Genomic DNA, 19,302 nt, shown 5'->3' on the forward strand with positions numbered 1-19,302 from the left:
GACAGAGAGAGAGAGAGAGAGAGAGAGGAGAGAGAGAGAGAGAGAGAGAGAGAGAGAGAGAGAGAGAGAGAGAGAGAGGGAGAGAGAGAAAGAGAGACAGAGAGAGAGAGAGAGAGAGAGAGAGAAAGAGAGAGGCAGAGAAATAGATAAGTTCCTCCAGGTGGTGCCAGAGTAAATCACCTCCTCAAAGAAGACATCTTCCCAGAACACCCTCTTACCCTCGCCCTCTGACCCTATGGGGGTCTCCAACGCACCGCCGAGCTGCCACCCTGTCATACATCCTACATCATCCCCCTCCCCATCCCTAACCCTTCAAACCCTCCACCCTCCTCCTCCCCTCTTAACCCGCCTTAACCCCTATAGGCTTCAAAGGATCCTGACAAACACACACACACACACACACACACACACACACACACACACACACACACACACACACACACACACACACACACACACACACACACACACCACACACACACACACACACACACACACACACACACACACACACACACACACACACACACACACACACACACACACACGGGCCCTATGGTATGACAGGCAAATCAAACCCTTCCCTTGTATCAATCATCCATCCTCCACCGTGACTGGTCAGGTCGACCCCAACCTTCTCCTCAGAGAGAGGCTCTGTTTCCCCCTACCTGATGCCTGATACCCATCCACACCATGGACCCTCACCAATCTGTTCTGTGTTTGGTGGGTCTGATCAGGGCCTGACTAGAGAGGTGTTACCCTGGGGATAGAGGGGCTAGGGGTGCACCATGGGGCTCCTGCCACCTTCCACCTGTGGAACTAATGCCCCCGCAGATTTACTGGGCGCACATCAAGGGAGCCCCTTCGACTCGTTCCCCTAGACACACACTGTGTCCCCCCTGGAACCTCTTACCCCATCCCCTCTTCACCGGCCCAGGCCTACCACTCACACCAAGCACTAACTGTCAGGCCTTAATGGATGAAAACCTTTCACATGTCTAGAGAGAGGAGAACCACAGAGCCATGCATTTCACTCTCAATATGTGTCAATTGCATGTACAGTTGAAGTCGGAAGTTTACATACACCTTAGCCAAATACATTTAAATTCCCTGTTTTAGGTCAGTTAGAATCACCACTTTATTTTAAGAATGTGAAATGTCAGAATAATAGTAGAGAGAATGCTTTTATTTTTCAGCTTTTATTTCTTTCATCACATTCCCAGTGGGTCAGAAGTTTACATACACTCAATTAGTATTTGGTAGCATTGACTTTAAGTTGTGTAACTTGTGTCAAACGTTTGGGAAGCCTTCCACAACCTTCCCACAATAAGTTTTGACCCATTCCTCCTGACAGAGCTGGTGTAACTGAGTCAGGTTTGTAGGCCTCCTTGCTCACACACGGTTTTTTCAGTTCTGCCCACAAATGTTCTACAGGATTGAGGTCAGGGCTTTGTGATGGCCACTCCAATACCTTGATTTTATTGTCCTTACGCCCTTTTGCCACAACTTAGAAATTATGCTTGGGGTCATTGTCCATTTGGAAGACCCATTTGCGAACAAACTTCCTGACTGATGTCTTGAGATGTTGCTTCAATATATCCACATAATTTTCTTTCCTCATGATGCCATCTATTTTGTGAAGTGCACCAGTCCCTCCTGCAGCAAAGCACCCCCACAACATGATGTTGCCACCCCTGTGCTTCACGGTTGGGATGGTGTTCTTCGGCTTGCAAGCCTCCCCCTTTTTCCTCCAAACATAACGATGGTCATTATGGCCAAACAGTTCTATTTTTGTTTCATCAGACCAGAGGACATTTCTCCAAAAAGTACGATCTTTGTCCCGATGTGCAGTTGCAAACCGTAGTCTGGCTTTTTATGGTGGTTTTGGAGCAGTGGCTTCTTCCTTGCTGAGTGACCTTTCAGGTTATGTCAATATAGGACTTGTTTTACTGTGGATATAGATACTTTTGTACCTGTTTGTTCCAGCATCTTCACAAGGTCCTTTGCTGTTCTGGGTTTGATTTGCACTTTTCGCACCAGAATGCGTCTCCTTCCTGAGCGGTATGACGGCTGCGTGGTCCCATGGTGTTTATACTTGCGTACTATTGTTTGTACAGATGAACGTGGTACCTTCAGGCGTTTGGACATTACTCCCAAGGATGAACCAGACTTGAGGTCTACAGTTTGTTTTCTGAGGTCTACAGTTTGTTTTCTGAGGTCTACAGTTTGTTTTCTGAGGTCTTGGCTGATTTCTTCTGATTTTCCCATGATGTCAAGCAAAGAGGCACTGAGTTTGAAGGTAGGCCTTGAAATACATCCACAGGTACAAATTACTCAAATGATGTCAATTAGCCTATCACAAGCTTCTAAAGCTATGACATCATTTTCGGGAATTTTCCAAGCTGTTTACAGGCACAGTCAACTTAGTGTATGTAAACTTCTGACCCACTGGAATTGTGATACAGTGAGTTATAAGTGAAATAATCTGTCTGCAAACAATTGTTGGAAAAATGACTTGGGTCATGCACAAAGTAGATGTCCTAACCGACTTGCCAAAACTATAGTTTGTAAACAAGACATTTTCGGAGTGGTTGAAAAACGAGTTTTAATGGCTCCAACAGAAGTGTAAACTTCCGACGTCAACTGTAAGTGTGAAGCCATCTCAGGGATGTTTTTCATTTCCCATTCAAAACAAAACTGGAAAATAGGCCGCTTATCACACAGAACACCTGTAGCCAGAGGCCAGGAGACTCTCTCTCTCTCGCTGTTATGAATAGAATCAAGGACATACGCATTGGTATGCGCGCACACACACACACACAAACTAATTTACCTGGGCCATGTGATTAATCCAATGAGTAGTGATTGCCAGTAAAGCTCTATCTGATAAGAGGAGCTTGTGGCACGGAGGACAGCTGGTCAACAAAGCCCCATCCTGTGTCTCGGTTACCCAGTGACGTGTCACTGTACCAGTAATCATGGTAACAGCCACCACAGAAGCAGGCTACAGTATATCTGGCTAATCCTGAATACCTGGGTCGGAACAGAATTGATTGGATTCCTGTGGTGCCAGTCAGATATCGTTCAGCCATTGCCCAAACCAGATCAGTCTATCATCTCTAGATGGAATGAAAGAACAATTGCAAACCAAAGTTGAAAGTGAAATAGAAAGTCATGTTGAGAATTTAATGTTTGTGAGTAGACAGTAGTGAAAGGGAGGTTTCTCTGACAGATAAGGAAGGAACTTTGCCTGATTTAAACTGATCACAACACAGAGGAGCTGAGAGGATCCGGCCACCTCTTCCGGTCCGTCTCCTGTTCAGTACAGACCTCAGCGTAGACTGCAGCCACTGCCGTCTGTCTGTCTTCCAACACCATGTTTAGACACAGAGAGCACCATAGACCCACTCGCTCCTCTACAGCCCTGTGTCAAATCGCTCTCACACACACACATACACACCGACAGGCATACACACACACACATGCTGTGTGTGATGTGTGTATCTTTGTGAGCGCAAGGTTACAGCCATCAGCTTAACACAGAACATCTCACAAAAATGTGATTCGGTTTGTATAAATCTCTCCAATATCAGAGATATCTGAAGAGACCATACCGTCACAGATCATTTTGTGGATTAGGGATAGCTAGTAATGCCAACCAAAGTGGCTGCATGTCTTTCATCGAAGGTTCTTTACTTCCTTTTTCTCTCTCTCGATCTCACACATTCTATTCCTCTGTCCCACACTCTCAACCCTCATGTTCTCTCTATCCTAAGCCCACTGCTCTCAAGGGTGTCCGTTACATACACTAGAAAGTGATCAAGACAAGAACCCTACAGTTACCCAAACGTACCCCCCACCTAATTCTTCCTCTGAAACCACAGGTGCAGTGTTAAGCCTCCATAGAGCCAAACTTCGTTCACCCCTACACACACCCCCAGCAATCTGCCCTCTGTGGTTCCCAGTCTCATGCAGTCCCACTGCTGGAGCAGAACATCTGTACTGGGATCAGGTTTTGCTTGGGGATCATGAGCCACATCCTGACTGGAAGAAGGCTGGGATGGACCTACTGCTGCTGTTGCTCCTCAGACCATAGAACCGTAGCCCTAATGCTGCTGGGCCTCAGACCATAGAACCGTAGCCCTAATGCTGCTGGGCCTCAGACCATAGAACCGTAGCCCTGATGCTGCTGGGCTTCTGTACCCTGCACTAGCCTCCACTGAACTTACAGTAGGTCTACTACTTTCAATCACTGATCCCACAATTTGACTTTACCTAAATGGAATAGGCACAAAGAAAATGGCATCCTATAATGCCAAAGCAATTACACTGAAATAACATCTCTGTAGGAAATGTTATTTCACAAGAGACTGCAATCAAAATATGTTTTCAACAAATAGTCCGTTTTCAGCTGTGTCTGTGTAGTGTAGAGAAACTTAGTGATAGAGCGACATGTTGCCATGGTGTGATCCTCTCAGGCAGTAGAGTACGGAAGGTGGGATCTGGGATAGGGAGAGGTTGAGCTGACCTTGTTTACATTGCTGAGTCTAGTAGATGATAAAGCCAGTCGTTTTCCACCGCTCATTTTCCACATGTTACATCCTATGTTATGTTTATCTAAAATGGATATCATTCTGAAATGCATATCATTCTGAAATGGATATCATTCTGAAATGGATATCATTCTGAAATGGATATCATTCTGAAATGGATATCATTCTGAAATGCATATCATTCTGAAATGCATATCATTCTGAAATGGATATCATTCTGAAATGCATATCATTCTGAAATGGATATCATTCTGAGATGGAGAAATTGATATCTTTCTGAAATGCATATCATTCTGAAATGGATATCATTCTGAAATGCATATCATTCTGAAATGGATATCATTCTGAAATGGATATCATTCTGAAATACATATCATTCTGAAATGGATATCATTCTGAAATGGATATCATTCTGAAATACATATCATTCTGAAATGGATATCATTCTGAAATGGATATCATTCTGAAATGGATATCATTCTGAAATGGCATCATACTGGGACTTTCACTGGCTGGCGTTCACTCCTGTCCTGCATGGCGGCAAGACTCAAGGACTATCAGCAGCCATGTCACACATACTGTCTATTACAGAACAAAATAGGCCTACATTCAATGGGTAGTAGAACAGTCATTTGTGTAAGTTGTAACACCACACTATAAGGTGTAGGGCCTATTCAGAAAATATTATTCTTTGGGAACTTTACATCAGCCTAAATAACAGGTGGCAAATTAACCACGGTGTGAAGATTTATGAGTTACCTCCCATGTGTGCTAATTTAGAGAACCATGACTGATCTGTCCCAGCAGTATAGGGAAGAAGGCAGAGAGAGGGCTGAGTGGGAGAGAGGGCTGAGGGGGAGAGGCCTGAGGGAGAGAGGGCTGAGGGGGAGGGGCTGAGGGAGAGAGGACTGAGGGAGAGAGGGCTGAGGGAGAGAGGGCTGGGAGAGAGAGAGGGCTGAGGGAGAGAGGGCTGGGGGGGAGGGGCTGAGAGAAAGATGGCTGAGGGGGAGAGGGCTGAGAGAGAGAGGGCTGAGGGGGAGAGGGCTGGGAGAGAGAGGGCTGAGGGGGAGAGGGCTGAGGGGGAGGGCCTGAGAGAAAAAGGTCTGAGGGGGAGAGGGCTGAGGGAGAGAGGGCTGGGAGAGAGAGGGCTGAGGGTAGAGGGCAGAGAGAGAGGGCTGAGGGGGAGAGGGCTGGGAGAGAGTGGGCTGAGGGGGAGGGGCTGAGAGAGAGAGGGCTGAGGGGGAGAGGGCTGAGGGAGAGAGGGCTGGGAGAGAGAGGGCTGAGGGGTAGAGGGCAGAGAGAGAGGGCTGAGGAGGAGAGGGCTGAGGGGGAGAGGGTTGAGGGGGAGAGGGCTGGGAGAGAGAGGGCTGAGGGGTAGAGGGCAGAGAGAGAGGGCTGAGGGGTAGAGGGCAGAGAGAGAGGGCTGAGGGGTAGAGGGCAGAGAGAGAGAGGGCTGAGGGGGAGAGGGCTGGGAGAGAGAGGGCTGAGGGAGAGAGGGCTGGGAGAGAGAGGGATGAGGGGGAGAGGGCTGGGAGAGAGAGGGCTGGGGGGAGGGGCTGAGAGAGAGGGCTGGGGGGGAGGGGCTGAGAGAGAGAGGGCTGAGGGGGAGAGGGCTGAGGGGGAGAGGGCTGAGGGAGAGAGGGATGGGAGAGAGAGGGCTGAGGGGTAGAGGGCAGAGAGAGAGAGGGCTGAGGGAGAGGGTTGAGAGAGAAAGGGTTGATAGAGAGGGCTGAGGGGGAGAGGGCTGAGGGGGATGGCTGAGGGGGAGAGGGCAGAGAGAGAGAGAGAGGGCTGAGGGGGAGAGGGCTAAGAGGGAGAGGGTTGAGAGAGAAAGGGTTGATAGAGAGGGCTGAGGGGGAGAGGGCTGAGGGGGAGATGGCTGAGGGGGAGAGGGCTGAGGGGGAGAGGGCTGAGAGAGAGGGCTGAGGGGGAGATAGCTGAGGGGGAGAGGGCTGAGAGAGAGGTCTGGGGGGGAGAGGGCTGAGAGAGAACTGGGTTAAGGGTAGAGGGCTAGAAGAGAGAGAACGGACTGGGACAGACAGACAGAGAGTCTGTCTCTCTGACTGACCAGACACAAGTCTTCATTCACTGCGCCCACTAAAACAGCAGTTTGGGTTGGTAGGCTGAGCTTTAAACATGAGTGGGAAACGAGAAGCAGCTGGTCTCCTGTCTTCCCAGCTCGGCCTGCTTGTCTGTGTGTCTGTCTGTCTGTCTGTCTGTCTGTCTGTCTGTGTGTCTGTCACTCGCTGTGTGTGTGTGACAGAGAGAGAGGGTTCTGTGCTTCATGGTAGAACTGATGCCCACACGCTCCACAAAGGTGTGTCTGTGAGTGACTGCTATTTTCATTACCTTACATCAGACAGAGACAGAGACAGAGGGTTGAAATAGTCCATTGTCCTTACTCCTGACCTATGTGACCTAAGTCAAATGATATACTTTGTAGATGTCTCCATTCACGAAGTCCCCCACACTGATCATCAGTCAAGTATTTGGAGACAAACTGTTAAAGCTGCCACCAACTGAGCACTACAGCCATTTCTGTTAGCTTTTAAGCCTAGCCTTGGTACTTTATAAACAATGTAGCCACCAAGTCTCAGCACTTTATCAGCCCACAGTGCATATCAAAACCAGAAGCATAGCAGGACCATTCTCTCTACGCCAGACAATCTTGGAACATTCCAAGGTGTTTAGTGGCTTACAGTATGTGCCATTCAAGGCCATCAATGCATTTGATTATTCTCTGGTTGTTTATATGATGTTCTGTCTGCAATGCACAATAAACTGTGTATTTCTCCTCCTGGACCCACATTGATGTAGAACTGTAAAATAATAGTGCTATAACATGGAATGGGTCGGCTGATTACCCATAATTACCACATTGGGTGTAGCTCATTAGCAGCCACATAGCACCTGGAAGGAGCACACCAAATGATGCTCAGTTTTATCACAGGTATCTTTTATATGAGGGAAAATCTAGTTACAGTAACCAGAGAGGGGCAGAGGTTTTACAGACAGTGATAAATTAACCCCTTCTTCAGTAAACAGAGAGGGGCAGAGGTTTTACAGACAGTGATTAATTAACCCCTTCTTCAGTAAACAGAGAGGGGCAGAGGTTTTACAGACAGAGATTAATTAACCCCTTCTTCAGTAAACAGAGAGGAGCAGAGGTTTTACAGACAGTGATTAATTAACCCCTTCTTCAGTAAACAGAGAGGAGCAGAGGTTTTACAGACAGTGATTAATTAACCCCTTCTTCAGTAAACAGAGAGGGGCAGAGGTTTTACAGACAGTGATAAATTAACCCTTTCTTCAGTCACCAGAGAGGGGCAGAGGTTTTACAGACAGTGATATATTAACCCCTTCTTCAGTAACCAGAGAGGGGCAGAGGTTTTACAGACAGTGATATATTAACCCCTTCTTCAGTAAACAGAGAGGGGCAGAGGTTTTACAGACAGTGATTAATTAACCCCTTCTTCAGTAAACAGAGAGGAGCAGAGGTTTTACAGACAGTGATTAATTAACCCCTTCTTCAGTAAACAGAGAGGGGCAGAGGTTTTACAGACAGTGATTAATTAACCCCTTCTTCAGTAACCAGAGAGGGGCAGAGGTTTTACAGACAGTGATTAATTAACCCCTTCTTCAGTAAACAGAGAGGGGAATAGGTTTTACAGACAGAGATTAATTAACCCCTTCTTCAGTAAACAGAGAGGGGCAGAGGTTTTACAGACAGTGATAAATTAACCCCTTCTTCAGTAAACAGAGAGGGGCAGAGGTTTTACAGACAGTGATTAATTAACCCCTTCTTCAGTAAACAGAGAGGGGCAGAGGTTTTACAGACAGAGATTAATTAACCCCTTCTTCAGTAAACAGAGAGGGGCAGAGGTTTTACAGACAGTGATTAATTAACCCCTTCTTCAGTAAACAGAGAGGGGCAGAGGTTTTACAGACAGTGATTAATTAACCCCTTCTTCAGTAACCAGAGAGGGGCAGAGGTTTTACAGACAGAGATTAATTAACCCCTTCTTCAGTAAACAGAGAGGGGCAGAGGTTTTACAGACAGAGATTAATTAACCCCTTCTTCAGTAAACAGAGAGGGGCAGAGGTTTTACAGACAGAGATTAATTAACCCCTTCTTACAGGCAATCATTTCAAAAAGAAACTCAATGAAACTTGACAGTCACAGCTATTTTAGATTTGCAAGGGTGAGGTGTGTGTGTGTGTGTGTGTGTGTGTGTGTGTGTGTGTGTGTGTGTGTGTGTGTGTGTGTGTGTGTGTGTGTGTGTGTGTGTGTGTGTGTGTGTGTGTGTGTGTGTGTGTGTGTGTGTGTGTGTGTGTGTGTACAGTGCATTCGTAAAGTATTCAGACCCCTTGACTTTTTCCACATTTTGTTACATTACAGCCTTATTCTAAAATTGATTAAAATGTTTTCCCCCTCATCATTCTAAACATAATACCCCATAATGGCAAAGCAAAAACTTTTTTTTAAACATTTTTGCTAATGTATTAAAAATTTAAAACGGAAATATAACGTTTACATAAGTATTCAGACCCTTTACTCAGTACTTTGGTGAAGCATCTTTGGCAGTGATTACAGCCTCGGGTCTTCTTGGGTATGACGGTACATGCTTGGCACACCTGTATTTGGGGAGTTTCTCCCATTCTTCTCTGCAGATCCTCTCAAGCGCTGCCAAGCTTGTAGCGTCATACCCAAGAAGACTCAAGGCTGTAACCGCTGCCAAAGGTGCTTCCATTTTAGAATAAGGCTGTAATACAACAAAATGTGGAATAAGTCAAGGGGTCTGAATGCTTTCCGGATACACTGCATGTGTACCTTTTGGTTATAAAGCTTGACACCCAACTGTGTTCATAACAAATGTGTGACGACTGTCTCAAAGTCCAACAGCACACCACACCATACACCACACCATACACCACACCATACACCACACCACACACCATACACCACACCATACACCACACCATATACAGGAAGACAACAGAAGTTTTATAGACTAAATAATACAAAACCTTCCCATTCAAAAGCCACCAGCTATAGTATAACAGAAGCTTATGCATATGTAAACTAGGTTTGCTCAAAATGATTGACACTTGTTGCTCTGTACAAACAAATGCAAATATCCATGATTAACTCCACATAATCAATATCTTTCTCCAAGTTGATAGCCTTTGAAACAGGAGCGATGACAAAGAGTGTAATCTTCCCCAGCCGGACCTCCAGCCGTGGATCCCCTGCAGTCCATCACAAAGCTTTCAGTGGCATTCATTGAAAATGACAACTGGCTGTCCATCTTAAAGCAATTCAAAACATGGGGGGCAGATGACTGCTAATGCTCACATGCTAGACCCGGTGGAGATCATAATAGATTTGCCCCTTCATAAATACCGCTGGGCAAAAAATAGACCCACAGCCAACCTCCCAATGAGTCTGTGCACCTCCTCACCCCAACAATACACAAAGCAAACCTGCCTGCAGTTTGTGAAAACATGCCTTCGCTCAATAAATCAAAGTGTCTAACACTGCAGTACTCTACCACTAGGTTAGGGAACATCACAAAAAGAGGACAAGTTATTAATAACTAGATTAATAGACTTGCATTCAATATGTCAGGAACAAACTATATAACCACCAATCAGACAATCAGTTAAAGTACCAAAAACAAAATAATATAGACCATGCTGAAGTTTGTTATAAGTTAGCACAGACAGACAGACAGACAGACAGACAGACAGTCCTGCAGTAACAGCGATGGAGTAGATAGTCCTGTATTGGGCTACTCACCATCAGTCCCGGGTCTCAGTGAAGCCAGTCCAGTCACCAGCAGTACAGTCCTCCAGGCCCATCCCCACGGCAACCACACAGCCACCATCCTACTGTTCTGTAACACAGCACGCACAATCCCTGAGACACTAGCTGGCAACACAGCTCGCCACTACGCAGAGAGGATGTGTGTGTGACTCTACGTGAGTGAGTGCCAGTCCCCCTCTGTCTCTTCTGCGATCTCAGGAACTCCCCACAACACACTGCCACCCTGCAGCCTCCAGCGCTATGCACTGACAGCCTGGGAGAGAAAGGAAGAGAGAGAGAGAGGAGAGGAGGAGGAGAGGAGGAGGAGGGAGTTACTCAGTTGCTCTCTGTCACAGCGTTGTTTGACCAGCCTTTTCTCTGAACACCTCGTGGGGAGAACAACAGAGGTACAGCTAAGCCTCCCTGGACCCCACCACACACACACACACACAGACGCAAACACACATGCAAACACACACACATAAATACGCACTGGCACACATACACTCACGTTCAAAAAGTAGGACATTGGCAGAGGGGCAAAAGAGGGCAGCAAGGGGAGTAGTGGAGCTAAAGTTGGGTTGAATGGGGTCTGTGGAAGGGCATATATAAAACCAGTTTGTCTTCTGAAGACAGAGACACAGAGAGGGTGAAAGCATGGAGGATGAGAGGGAAAGTAAGAATGTTTCTCATAGATTCAAGGCAATGTGTTTTTGTTACTTCTTCCAGTGGAAGAAGTGCCGATGTATCTCAGAATATCTCTGGGGTCCAGGAGAGAAGCTCCTGTGTGTGACAGCTCATCTCAGACCAGTTACAGAGCAGTAGGCAAAGTGTGAAGCAAACACACACGGCCTGACACACACGCGCGTACACATTGACAAAAGCTCTTCACAGGTCATGTGATTATCACCCACACCTCCAGCTAGCAACACACCCCCCTCTCTCACCAATCCACTTATATATATATATATACACACACACACACACACACACACACACACACACACACACACACACACACACACACACACACACACACACACACACACACACACACACACACACACACACACACACACACACACACACACACACACACACACACACACACACCCTGCCTCCCAATTGGACCCAATTCCACCAGGCAGCACAATTCTTTCTGTAGGTTATAACCTTAAAAGGATTAGCCTAACTATTACCAAGATTATATCGAGTTTGCTAGAGTGCTCCTCAAAACAGTTCGCTGTGGTGTGAAGGGCCAAATAACATACGGTGTCATTCTATGCCGTGATTTTGTGGAGGGTGTGTGTTTAACAACGAGAGATAAAAAAAAATCTGTGGTCCAAATGGTGGGGTGAGCGGTAGGTGGCCAAATAAAGACAATAACAGCTGCCATATTGTCCTGATGGCAGTGAAGAATGTGGTTAGAGGAAAAACAACCATGGAAAACCAACCAAATGGGCTGATCCTATCCTACACCTGTTATGTCTCCATAAGGACCTCCGTGAACAGCAGCTTGAATCCACTTCTCTCCCAGCCAGGATAGGAGTCTTCTCTCCAAGCCAGGATAGGGGCTTCTCTCCCAGCCAGGATAGGGGCTTCTCTCCCAGCCAGGATAGGGGGCTTCTCTCCCAGCCAGGATAGGAGGCTTCACTCCCAGCCAGGATAGGGGGCTTCTCTCCCAGCCAGGATAGGGGGCTTCTCTCCCAGCCAGGATAAGGGGCTTCTCTCCCAGCCAGGATAGGAGGCTTCTCTCCTTGCCAGGATAGGGGCTTCTCTCCCAGCCAGGATAGGGGGCTTCTCTCCCAGCCAGGATAGGGGGCTTCTCTCCGAACCAGGATAGGAGGCTTCTCTCCCAGCCAGGATAGGGGGCTTCTCTCCCAGCCAGGATAGGGTGCTTCTTTCCCAGCCAGGATAGGGGGCTTCTCTCCCAGCCTGGATAGGGGGCTTCTCTCCCAGCCTGGATAGGGGGCTTCTCACCCAGCCTGGATAGCGGGCTTCTTTCCCATTCAGGATAGGGGACAGGACAGGGGGTCAGTAGACAGGGCTGTAGTCTGGAACTCTTTCCCTGCAAGGCTGTATGTCTATCTGTCACTCCTGATTTGCGCCGCGCTCTGGATTAAATGTGATAAGTCTGCCTTTCCTGGAGCACGAGTGCATGAGGAGGGATGTGAACGGGTCAGCGCACCTCACACACCCCCTCTGAGCTGCATCAAACGCCCAGCGTGGAGTCCCCCTGCCCTGATCAAGCAGCCGCGAAGAACCAGGGAGATGCGAGGGGGTTTGGGGGGTAAGGCGCGCAGCAGGTGGGGGTGGTTGGTGGGGGTCTGGTTGGGCAGATAAAGGAGTTTTGGAAGTAGCAGCGGGCTGGTGGGCTGGCTGGTGTTTTGAGATGTTAAACCCTTTCTATCCTGACCGCTTTCACTATTGCTTTGATTCCTCTGCTGAGCTCCAAACCGCAGATCCACTTTTCAAGTCTTGTTCCATATAGCCAGCCATCTGTTGGTTAGGTTCCTTAAGAAGAACAATCTGTCAGCACCATGACAGCTTCATGCAACCACACTGTTATTAGCTGTTGCTCTCCAACTAAACCCTGATCAGTGAAACAGGAGTATTTGCTTGGACATGCAAAGCACCTGTATACAACAGCTTGACTCATTTGGCTGGTACTTGGTGTCATTGTTGGTTATCACTACCACCCACAAATATGACCTTTGAGAACAGTTGTAAAAAAACATTAGCAGTAATGTGGCATGAAAATATGCCCAGCTTCTCAAAATTCAAAAAGGTAAACTTTGAGACAAAACACCTTTTGTCATACTGCAAGAGAAATGGTGAAGAATAACCTCACCACTAAGCCATGGCAACAAAAAGCCGTGACAACAACCCAGATGATTAAATTACAATGGGCCAGCGAAGGAATGCGTGTCATGAGCAATGTTCCGCCGACGGCCACACTGACCCCGGGCTCCGTGAGAAATGGGGGGGATTTGCCCGAGGCCTCAGAAAAATCGGGGGATTTTCGGCAGCTCGGTGGTTAAACTTGCTGCTGTCACAGAATCTTGGGCTGAATTTTCACCGTTTATTACCGTGGCAACACAGCTGCCTGGAGCAGGGAGCCCAATCAAGGTGCAGGGATGGAGAGGACTACGACATGTTTATCCCAAGGCCAGAAAGTGAGACGTACCTCCGTTTGTGGAGCGCTCATCATCCTCATTTCACATGAAGAACACTGAGATCTTGTTAAATACACCCAGCTCCCATCTCCCATCAGGCTCCTGGTTTTTCTATAGAGCCAAGTTTGTGGGATAATAACCAATGCTGTTAAAATGTTTTTTAAATAAAACGTATCCACCTGCTTTGGCAGTTTGACACGATACCAGTTTCAGAAGCAGCATCGTTAGTGTATGATGCAGAAGCAGCATCGTTAGTGTATGATGCAGAAGCAGCATCGTTAGTGTATGATGCAGAAGAAGCATCGTTAGTGTATGATGCAGCACTCTCTAAATCATTATGTGGATTCCATATATAAATGATATCCCATTTAAATGTGACCCCCCCCCTTCTCTCCAGTCCACAGCTCTCCTCTCCTGCAGAGTCTCATCCAGAGAGAGAAGAAAGAACCTTATGAATATGCAAGAGCCACACAATGGCACAGCACAGAGATTATACTCTGATTCAAGCTTTGAAGTCCAAAAGAAAGAGTAGAAAGAAGGACAGTAAAAGACTGTCACAGCAAGACTCTCTCTTTCTGTGAGGGAGCTGCGGAAAGCACTTATATTTCTGCAGATGATAATGGATAAGACTCCTCCGCAAACCCATTCCACAAGACAATGATAGCTGGCCTTAATTCTGAGATTCTGTATTCAGCAGTTCTGAAATAAAAACACAATTGAGTTGAGAACATAAAGGGAACGAGAAACAAGGTCTTAGTATACAGAAGGACAGTTTTTCCAATTGTCATTCCAATTTACACATTCGGCTGTTTTTAATAAAGGCTTTACTTGAAAAAATGTTTTAGAACAGCCTCTCTGGTATTATTTATAATTGATTTTGTGTTGTTTACACGGTTCCAAATTGTCCAAAAGTAAAATTTATAATAACCTTTTTTTTTTAGATCCTTATTGTTATTATTTGCTATTATTGTTATGATCATCATTATTATATTAATAAGTCATGTCATTATCATTAGTAGGCTTAGTATGGCAGCCTTGTATAACCACCATCGAGCTGTAGGCCTAAGAGCATTCTGTTCTGTCTTAATACCGTAACTTACTTAGGCCTATATTTCAATACTTCTATAAGCTATAGTATCAATCATTCATTATACAAGTTATTCAAGCATTTTAGTTTTAAAATAAAATAACAAAGCAACCCTTGAATAATTAGCGTAAGCAATAAATAAACCTTCCCATTTTGGAATTTGCGTTCATGAATGAATGCGACTGGTTTTAGAATTTGCTGTAATAAATGCGGTACAACAGACTCTCTGGTACGCTTATCATTTATTTTAGTGTTGTTTACATTGTTCCAAAACGGTCAGAGAAATTATATTGTAAGCTAAAGGCACATGTTTGGGACATAATATACACGCAGCGCTGGCTCCTTACCTTATTTTTCTTGATCTCCAGTATTTTCCACAACTAGTCAAATTTATTCCACACCCCGGGGTGGCAGGTAGCCTCATGGTTAGAGTGTTGGGCCAGTAACCGAAAGGTTGCTAGAATGAATCCTCGTGCTGACAAGGTAAAAATCTATCGTTCTGCCCCTGAACAAGGCAGTTAACACACTGTTCCTAAGCCAACATTGTAAATAAGAATTTGTTCTTAACTGACTTGCCTAGTTAAATAAAGGTTCAATTAAAAAAAAAAAAATCTGACTTCCCTTTACCTTCTGAGCAACCAGTAAACATTCCCCCTGTTTTGTGTTTATTTCTCACATCCTCTGCATCCATTTGTCACATCCTCTGCATCCTCTGCATCAATGTCACATGTGTTACGGTGTTCAGAGTTTGTTATAACCAATTTTGTGATGTGATTATGATATGCTATAGGATAGGCCCTATTGGTCACGTGCATGCGATGCATACATGTGTCATGTAAAGAGTCAAGAGTTGAGGGTATAGGGACTGTTTTTCCGCAACAAATGAGGGATTTCGGGAAACAGAACTTTTCAATCAGAAATGGCTATAATTATGTTGCGGCTTCAGCAACACGGACAGAGCGATAAACACTGTTGATGTTATGAGGTGGTCGCTGCAGCAGGGAGGAGAGAAAGACAACACTATAAACACTGTTGATGTTATGAGGTGGTCGCTGCAGCAGGGAGGAGAGAAAGACAACGGGTGCTAGTCACAGTCACTCGCTGTCATTGTTTTAACACAATCAAATCAATTGCAGGTCGGACTCCCTCTAGTCATTTGAATTATGATATATTCATTATTTAATAAAACACTGCGATTGAAGTATGAGACAAGCTCACTGCGTATAGTTGATTTGATTTAAACAAATAGGATGTGTCTATATATGGAAAAATACATGTTTGAACATTTCAACCAATCAATTGGTTGAAAGAACAGACAACACTCAGTCGAACAATATTTTTTCAGTTGGGGACAGCCCTAAATACAATTCACTAAACTGCTTTTGGGAAGGAAATGTAAACCGCTATGTCATGTATCATTTAGAAAAGACACCTGCATGCAAATATTCACAACGCAAGTCAATAATTACAGTGATTGAGTGAACCTACATGTACATATTCCCTCAATTACTGTGACTAACCTGTTCCCCCGCACAGTGACCCTGTACCGGTACACACTGTATATTTTATTGTTGCTCTTTAATTATTTGTTATTTATCTTTATTTTTTATTTTTTATTAATTGTTTACTTCAGTTTATTTAGTAAATACTTTCGTAACACTTATGTTTTCTTAAAACTGCAATGTTGGATAAGGGCTTGTAAGTAAGTATTTCACTGTAAGGTCTACACCTGTTGTATTTGGTGCATGTGGCAAATAAAATTAGATTTGATTGATATATGATTCAAACTAAAATATTCGAAGATGATATGTTCTAGATTAAAGTAGTACAATGTGTATCTATGTGTCAGTTTATTGCATTATTGCATAAGAAAACCCATGCAGAGACAAAAGTTATAATTAAGTCTAAGGTGCAGTGGGTGTTGACTGACTGACAGACAAGGGCCCGGGCCCACACACTTCCTGTGAGCTGAATGCCTGCAGTCCTACACTGGGCTGTATAAATGTCATGACGTTGGTTGGTGATGCTCGTAAACATCTCACCTGCGCGCGCGCACACACACACACACACACACACACACACACACACACACACACACACACACACACACACAAACACACACACACACACACACACACACACACACACACACTGATCCGGGCCAGGCAAGTTCCCTACACAGAGCTTACATTACTGAATGTTTCCATTATAAACACTGAGAAAACAAACAAGGCCAACATTTCACATCTGAATAAGCATTCATAAAACCTACTCAGAGGTAGAGGATGTAGAACGTTACTTCAGACACTTCTCAACAATGCAAGAAGGCACAAGGTAAACGCCGGTATTAGACTATGTTGTAACTGCTAATTGAGTTATTGGTCCTACATTGGTATGGAATGGGTTACAGCCCAACCATAAAGAAAGAGCCTGGGAGACTGGGAGGAAGGAATTGGTGTGTTTCTTTGTATTAATCTGTGAAATTTCTCTGTAGCTAAAACAATAGCTGGAATAATTACAGTTTGGTAGCAGCATTTATAAAACATGAACCGTACAGTCTATTGGGTGATGAGACAGATTTCCTCTGCTGCCCAGGGGAAGAGGCTGGACGAGCCGCTACAGTGAGTCACGCTCTTAAAGGGCTTCTGTAGACAGTGGTGTAAGAGGGCCATCCTACCTGCAGCTGTAAAGCCCATCCAGCATGGCCCAGACTACTGTGACTTAGGACATGTCTACGTCTCAGGGCACTTTTACTACACAGACACTTAGATTTTAGTTGACTGTGTTTCTTACACATCCCTAATTGGTTGATAGACACGTCTACAGAAAACATAGAAAGCCTGTGTAAACGTTCTCTCGATTGAAAAACAGTGATATGGTACATTTTTACATTGACATTGTTGTAAAGTAAGAGTCCGAAGTGTTATAAATTATAAGTGGAAGAATAACATATTATTCCATGGTTTGGTTTCCATTTGTTTATTGGCCGATTTGTTCAGGAGGAATGTGTTGGTTGCTCCAAGACAGAGGGAAGGAAGAAAGGAGGTGAAAAGCAAGAGAACAGTGGAAGTTATTTCACGTCTGGCTGACAGTAGTGAGATTCCAGTCGTAGCAAACACTGACTCAGGACATTCTTCAGAACGAGCTGTCAACCAGCCTCATTTCCCAATCATGCAATGTTGCTTTCTGTCAGGCCCTGGAGCATAGTCTAGTGGCGTTTGTGACTCAACTGAACAAATATGTCACACACAGGAAGTGGGTCCTTTTTTAAATTCTTTTTTTTATTAAAAAAAGCATGTTGAGACGGCAAATTAACTCAGCTCTCTCGAATTACCTCTCAAATGTCAAATTATTTATATCTAGTGGATACTCCTCTACCCAGAAACTGACAAAACAATACGTGGTGCCTAGGTAGTGTTAACAAAAAGATATTCATGCCCCCAATCTCCATATCTCTGCTTGCTGGCGCATTGAGCTCCAGTGAAAGGTCTGTTATTCTAGTACAGTACGTGCCTATGCACTGGACCTATTTAACAACAGTGCACCTGAATCACACCTGCTCCTTACGTTCCACCCATGGGCACCTTCGTTACTCAACAGCCACACAACCCTGGAGATGTTTGGCCTCTCACTGCAGAGAAGGTGCTCCAAAGAATGAAAGGGTTCTTGTGGTTTTCCATGGCCAGGGCAGGCAACCCCAGTCACTGGCCAAGAACAGCACAAATCTCTCTCTCTCTCTTTCACTCCACCTCTCACTTTCCCTCTCTCTGTCAGTGTGTTCTGCTCACAGAGCCTAGTCTCGCCTGCCTGTAGCCGGATTCTTTCCAATGAGAGGGCTACCTTGTTTGTGTCAACAGCAGGCTTGCCATCAGTTTCCCCTCTCCTGTAGTCATGCTCTTATTCAATCATTGAACACCTGATAATTTCCCTCTGGCGCCTTCTCTAATATATGTAAGGCAGGGGACATGTCCCCCCTACATAGTGAAAATGCATTTTTGCCCCCCCCCCAGTTTTATCATTGGAATGTCATGGGGGGGAAAAGGCAACAATCTGCTTTAGGACAATGTGGACGCCTCCGAGCGGTCAGGTAGGCTGTTTGGAGTGTTTATCAGACTGGATAAAATATACACTAGCAATCACAGGTTTGGGGTCACTTAGAAATGTCCTTGTTTTTGAAGGAAAAACACATTTTTTGACCATTAAAATAACATAAAATTTATCAGAAATACAGTGTAGACATACTTGTTCTGAGAAATGAAGGCTATTCCATGCAAGAACTTGCCAAGAAACTTAAGATCTCGTACAACGCTGTGTGCGACTCCCTTCACAGAACTGGCTCCGACCAGAATAGAAAGAGGAGTGGGAGGTCCCGGTGCACAACTGAGCAAGTGGACAAATACATTTCAGTTTCTAGTTTGAGAAACAGACGCCTCACAAGTCTTCAACTGCAAGATTCATTAAATAGTACCCGCAAAACACCATTCTCAACATCAATAGTGAAGCGCCCCGCCAGGAAGTCCAGGATTCAGTTGCAGAGGGAGGTGTTTGGTCCCAGGGTCCTTAGCTTAGTGATGAGCTTTGAGGACACTATGGTGTTGAAGGCTGAGCTGTAGTCAATGAATAGCATTCTCACATAGGTGTTCCTTTTGTCCAGGTGAAGAAAGGGCAGTGTGGAGTGCA

At 45.4% G+C, this 19,302-nt stretch overlaps 1 protein-coding gene across 1 annotated transcript in view; it reads right to left on the minus strand.

Moving 5' to 3' along the window:
- Positions 1-19,302, minus strand: part of LOC109892495 (bone morphogenetic protein receptor type-1B) — a 119,679-nt gene that overhangs the window by 10,011 nt on the left and 90,366 nt on the right. The window contains exon 4 of the mRNA XM_031826381.1: positions 10,354-10,633. Within this exon, the coding sequence (XP_031682241.1) occupies positions 10,354-10,441 (88 nt within the window). The 5' untranslated portion in view covers positions 10,442-10,633. The remainder of the gene's footprint in view (positions 1-10,353; positions 10,634-19,302) is intronic.

Source organism: Oncorhynchus kisutch, linkage group LG6, assembly GCF_002021735.2.
Source record: "Oncorhynchus kisutch isolate 150728-3 linkage group LG6, Okis_V2, whole genome shotgun sequence".
Lineage (NCBI taxonomy): Eukaryota > Metazoa > Chordata > Actinopteri > Salmoniformes > Salmonidae > Oncorhynchus > Oncorhynchus kisutch.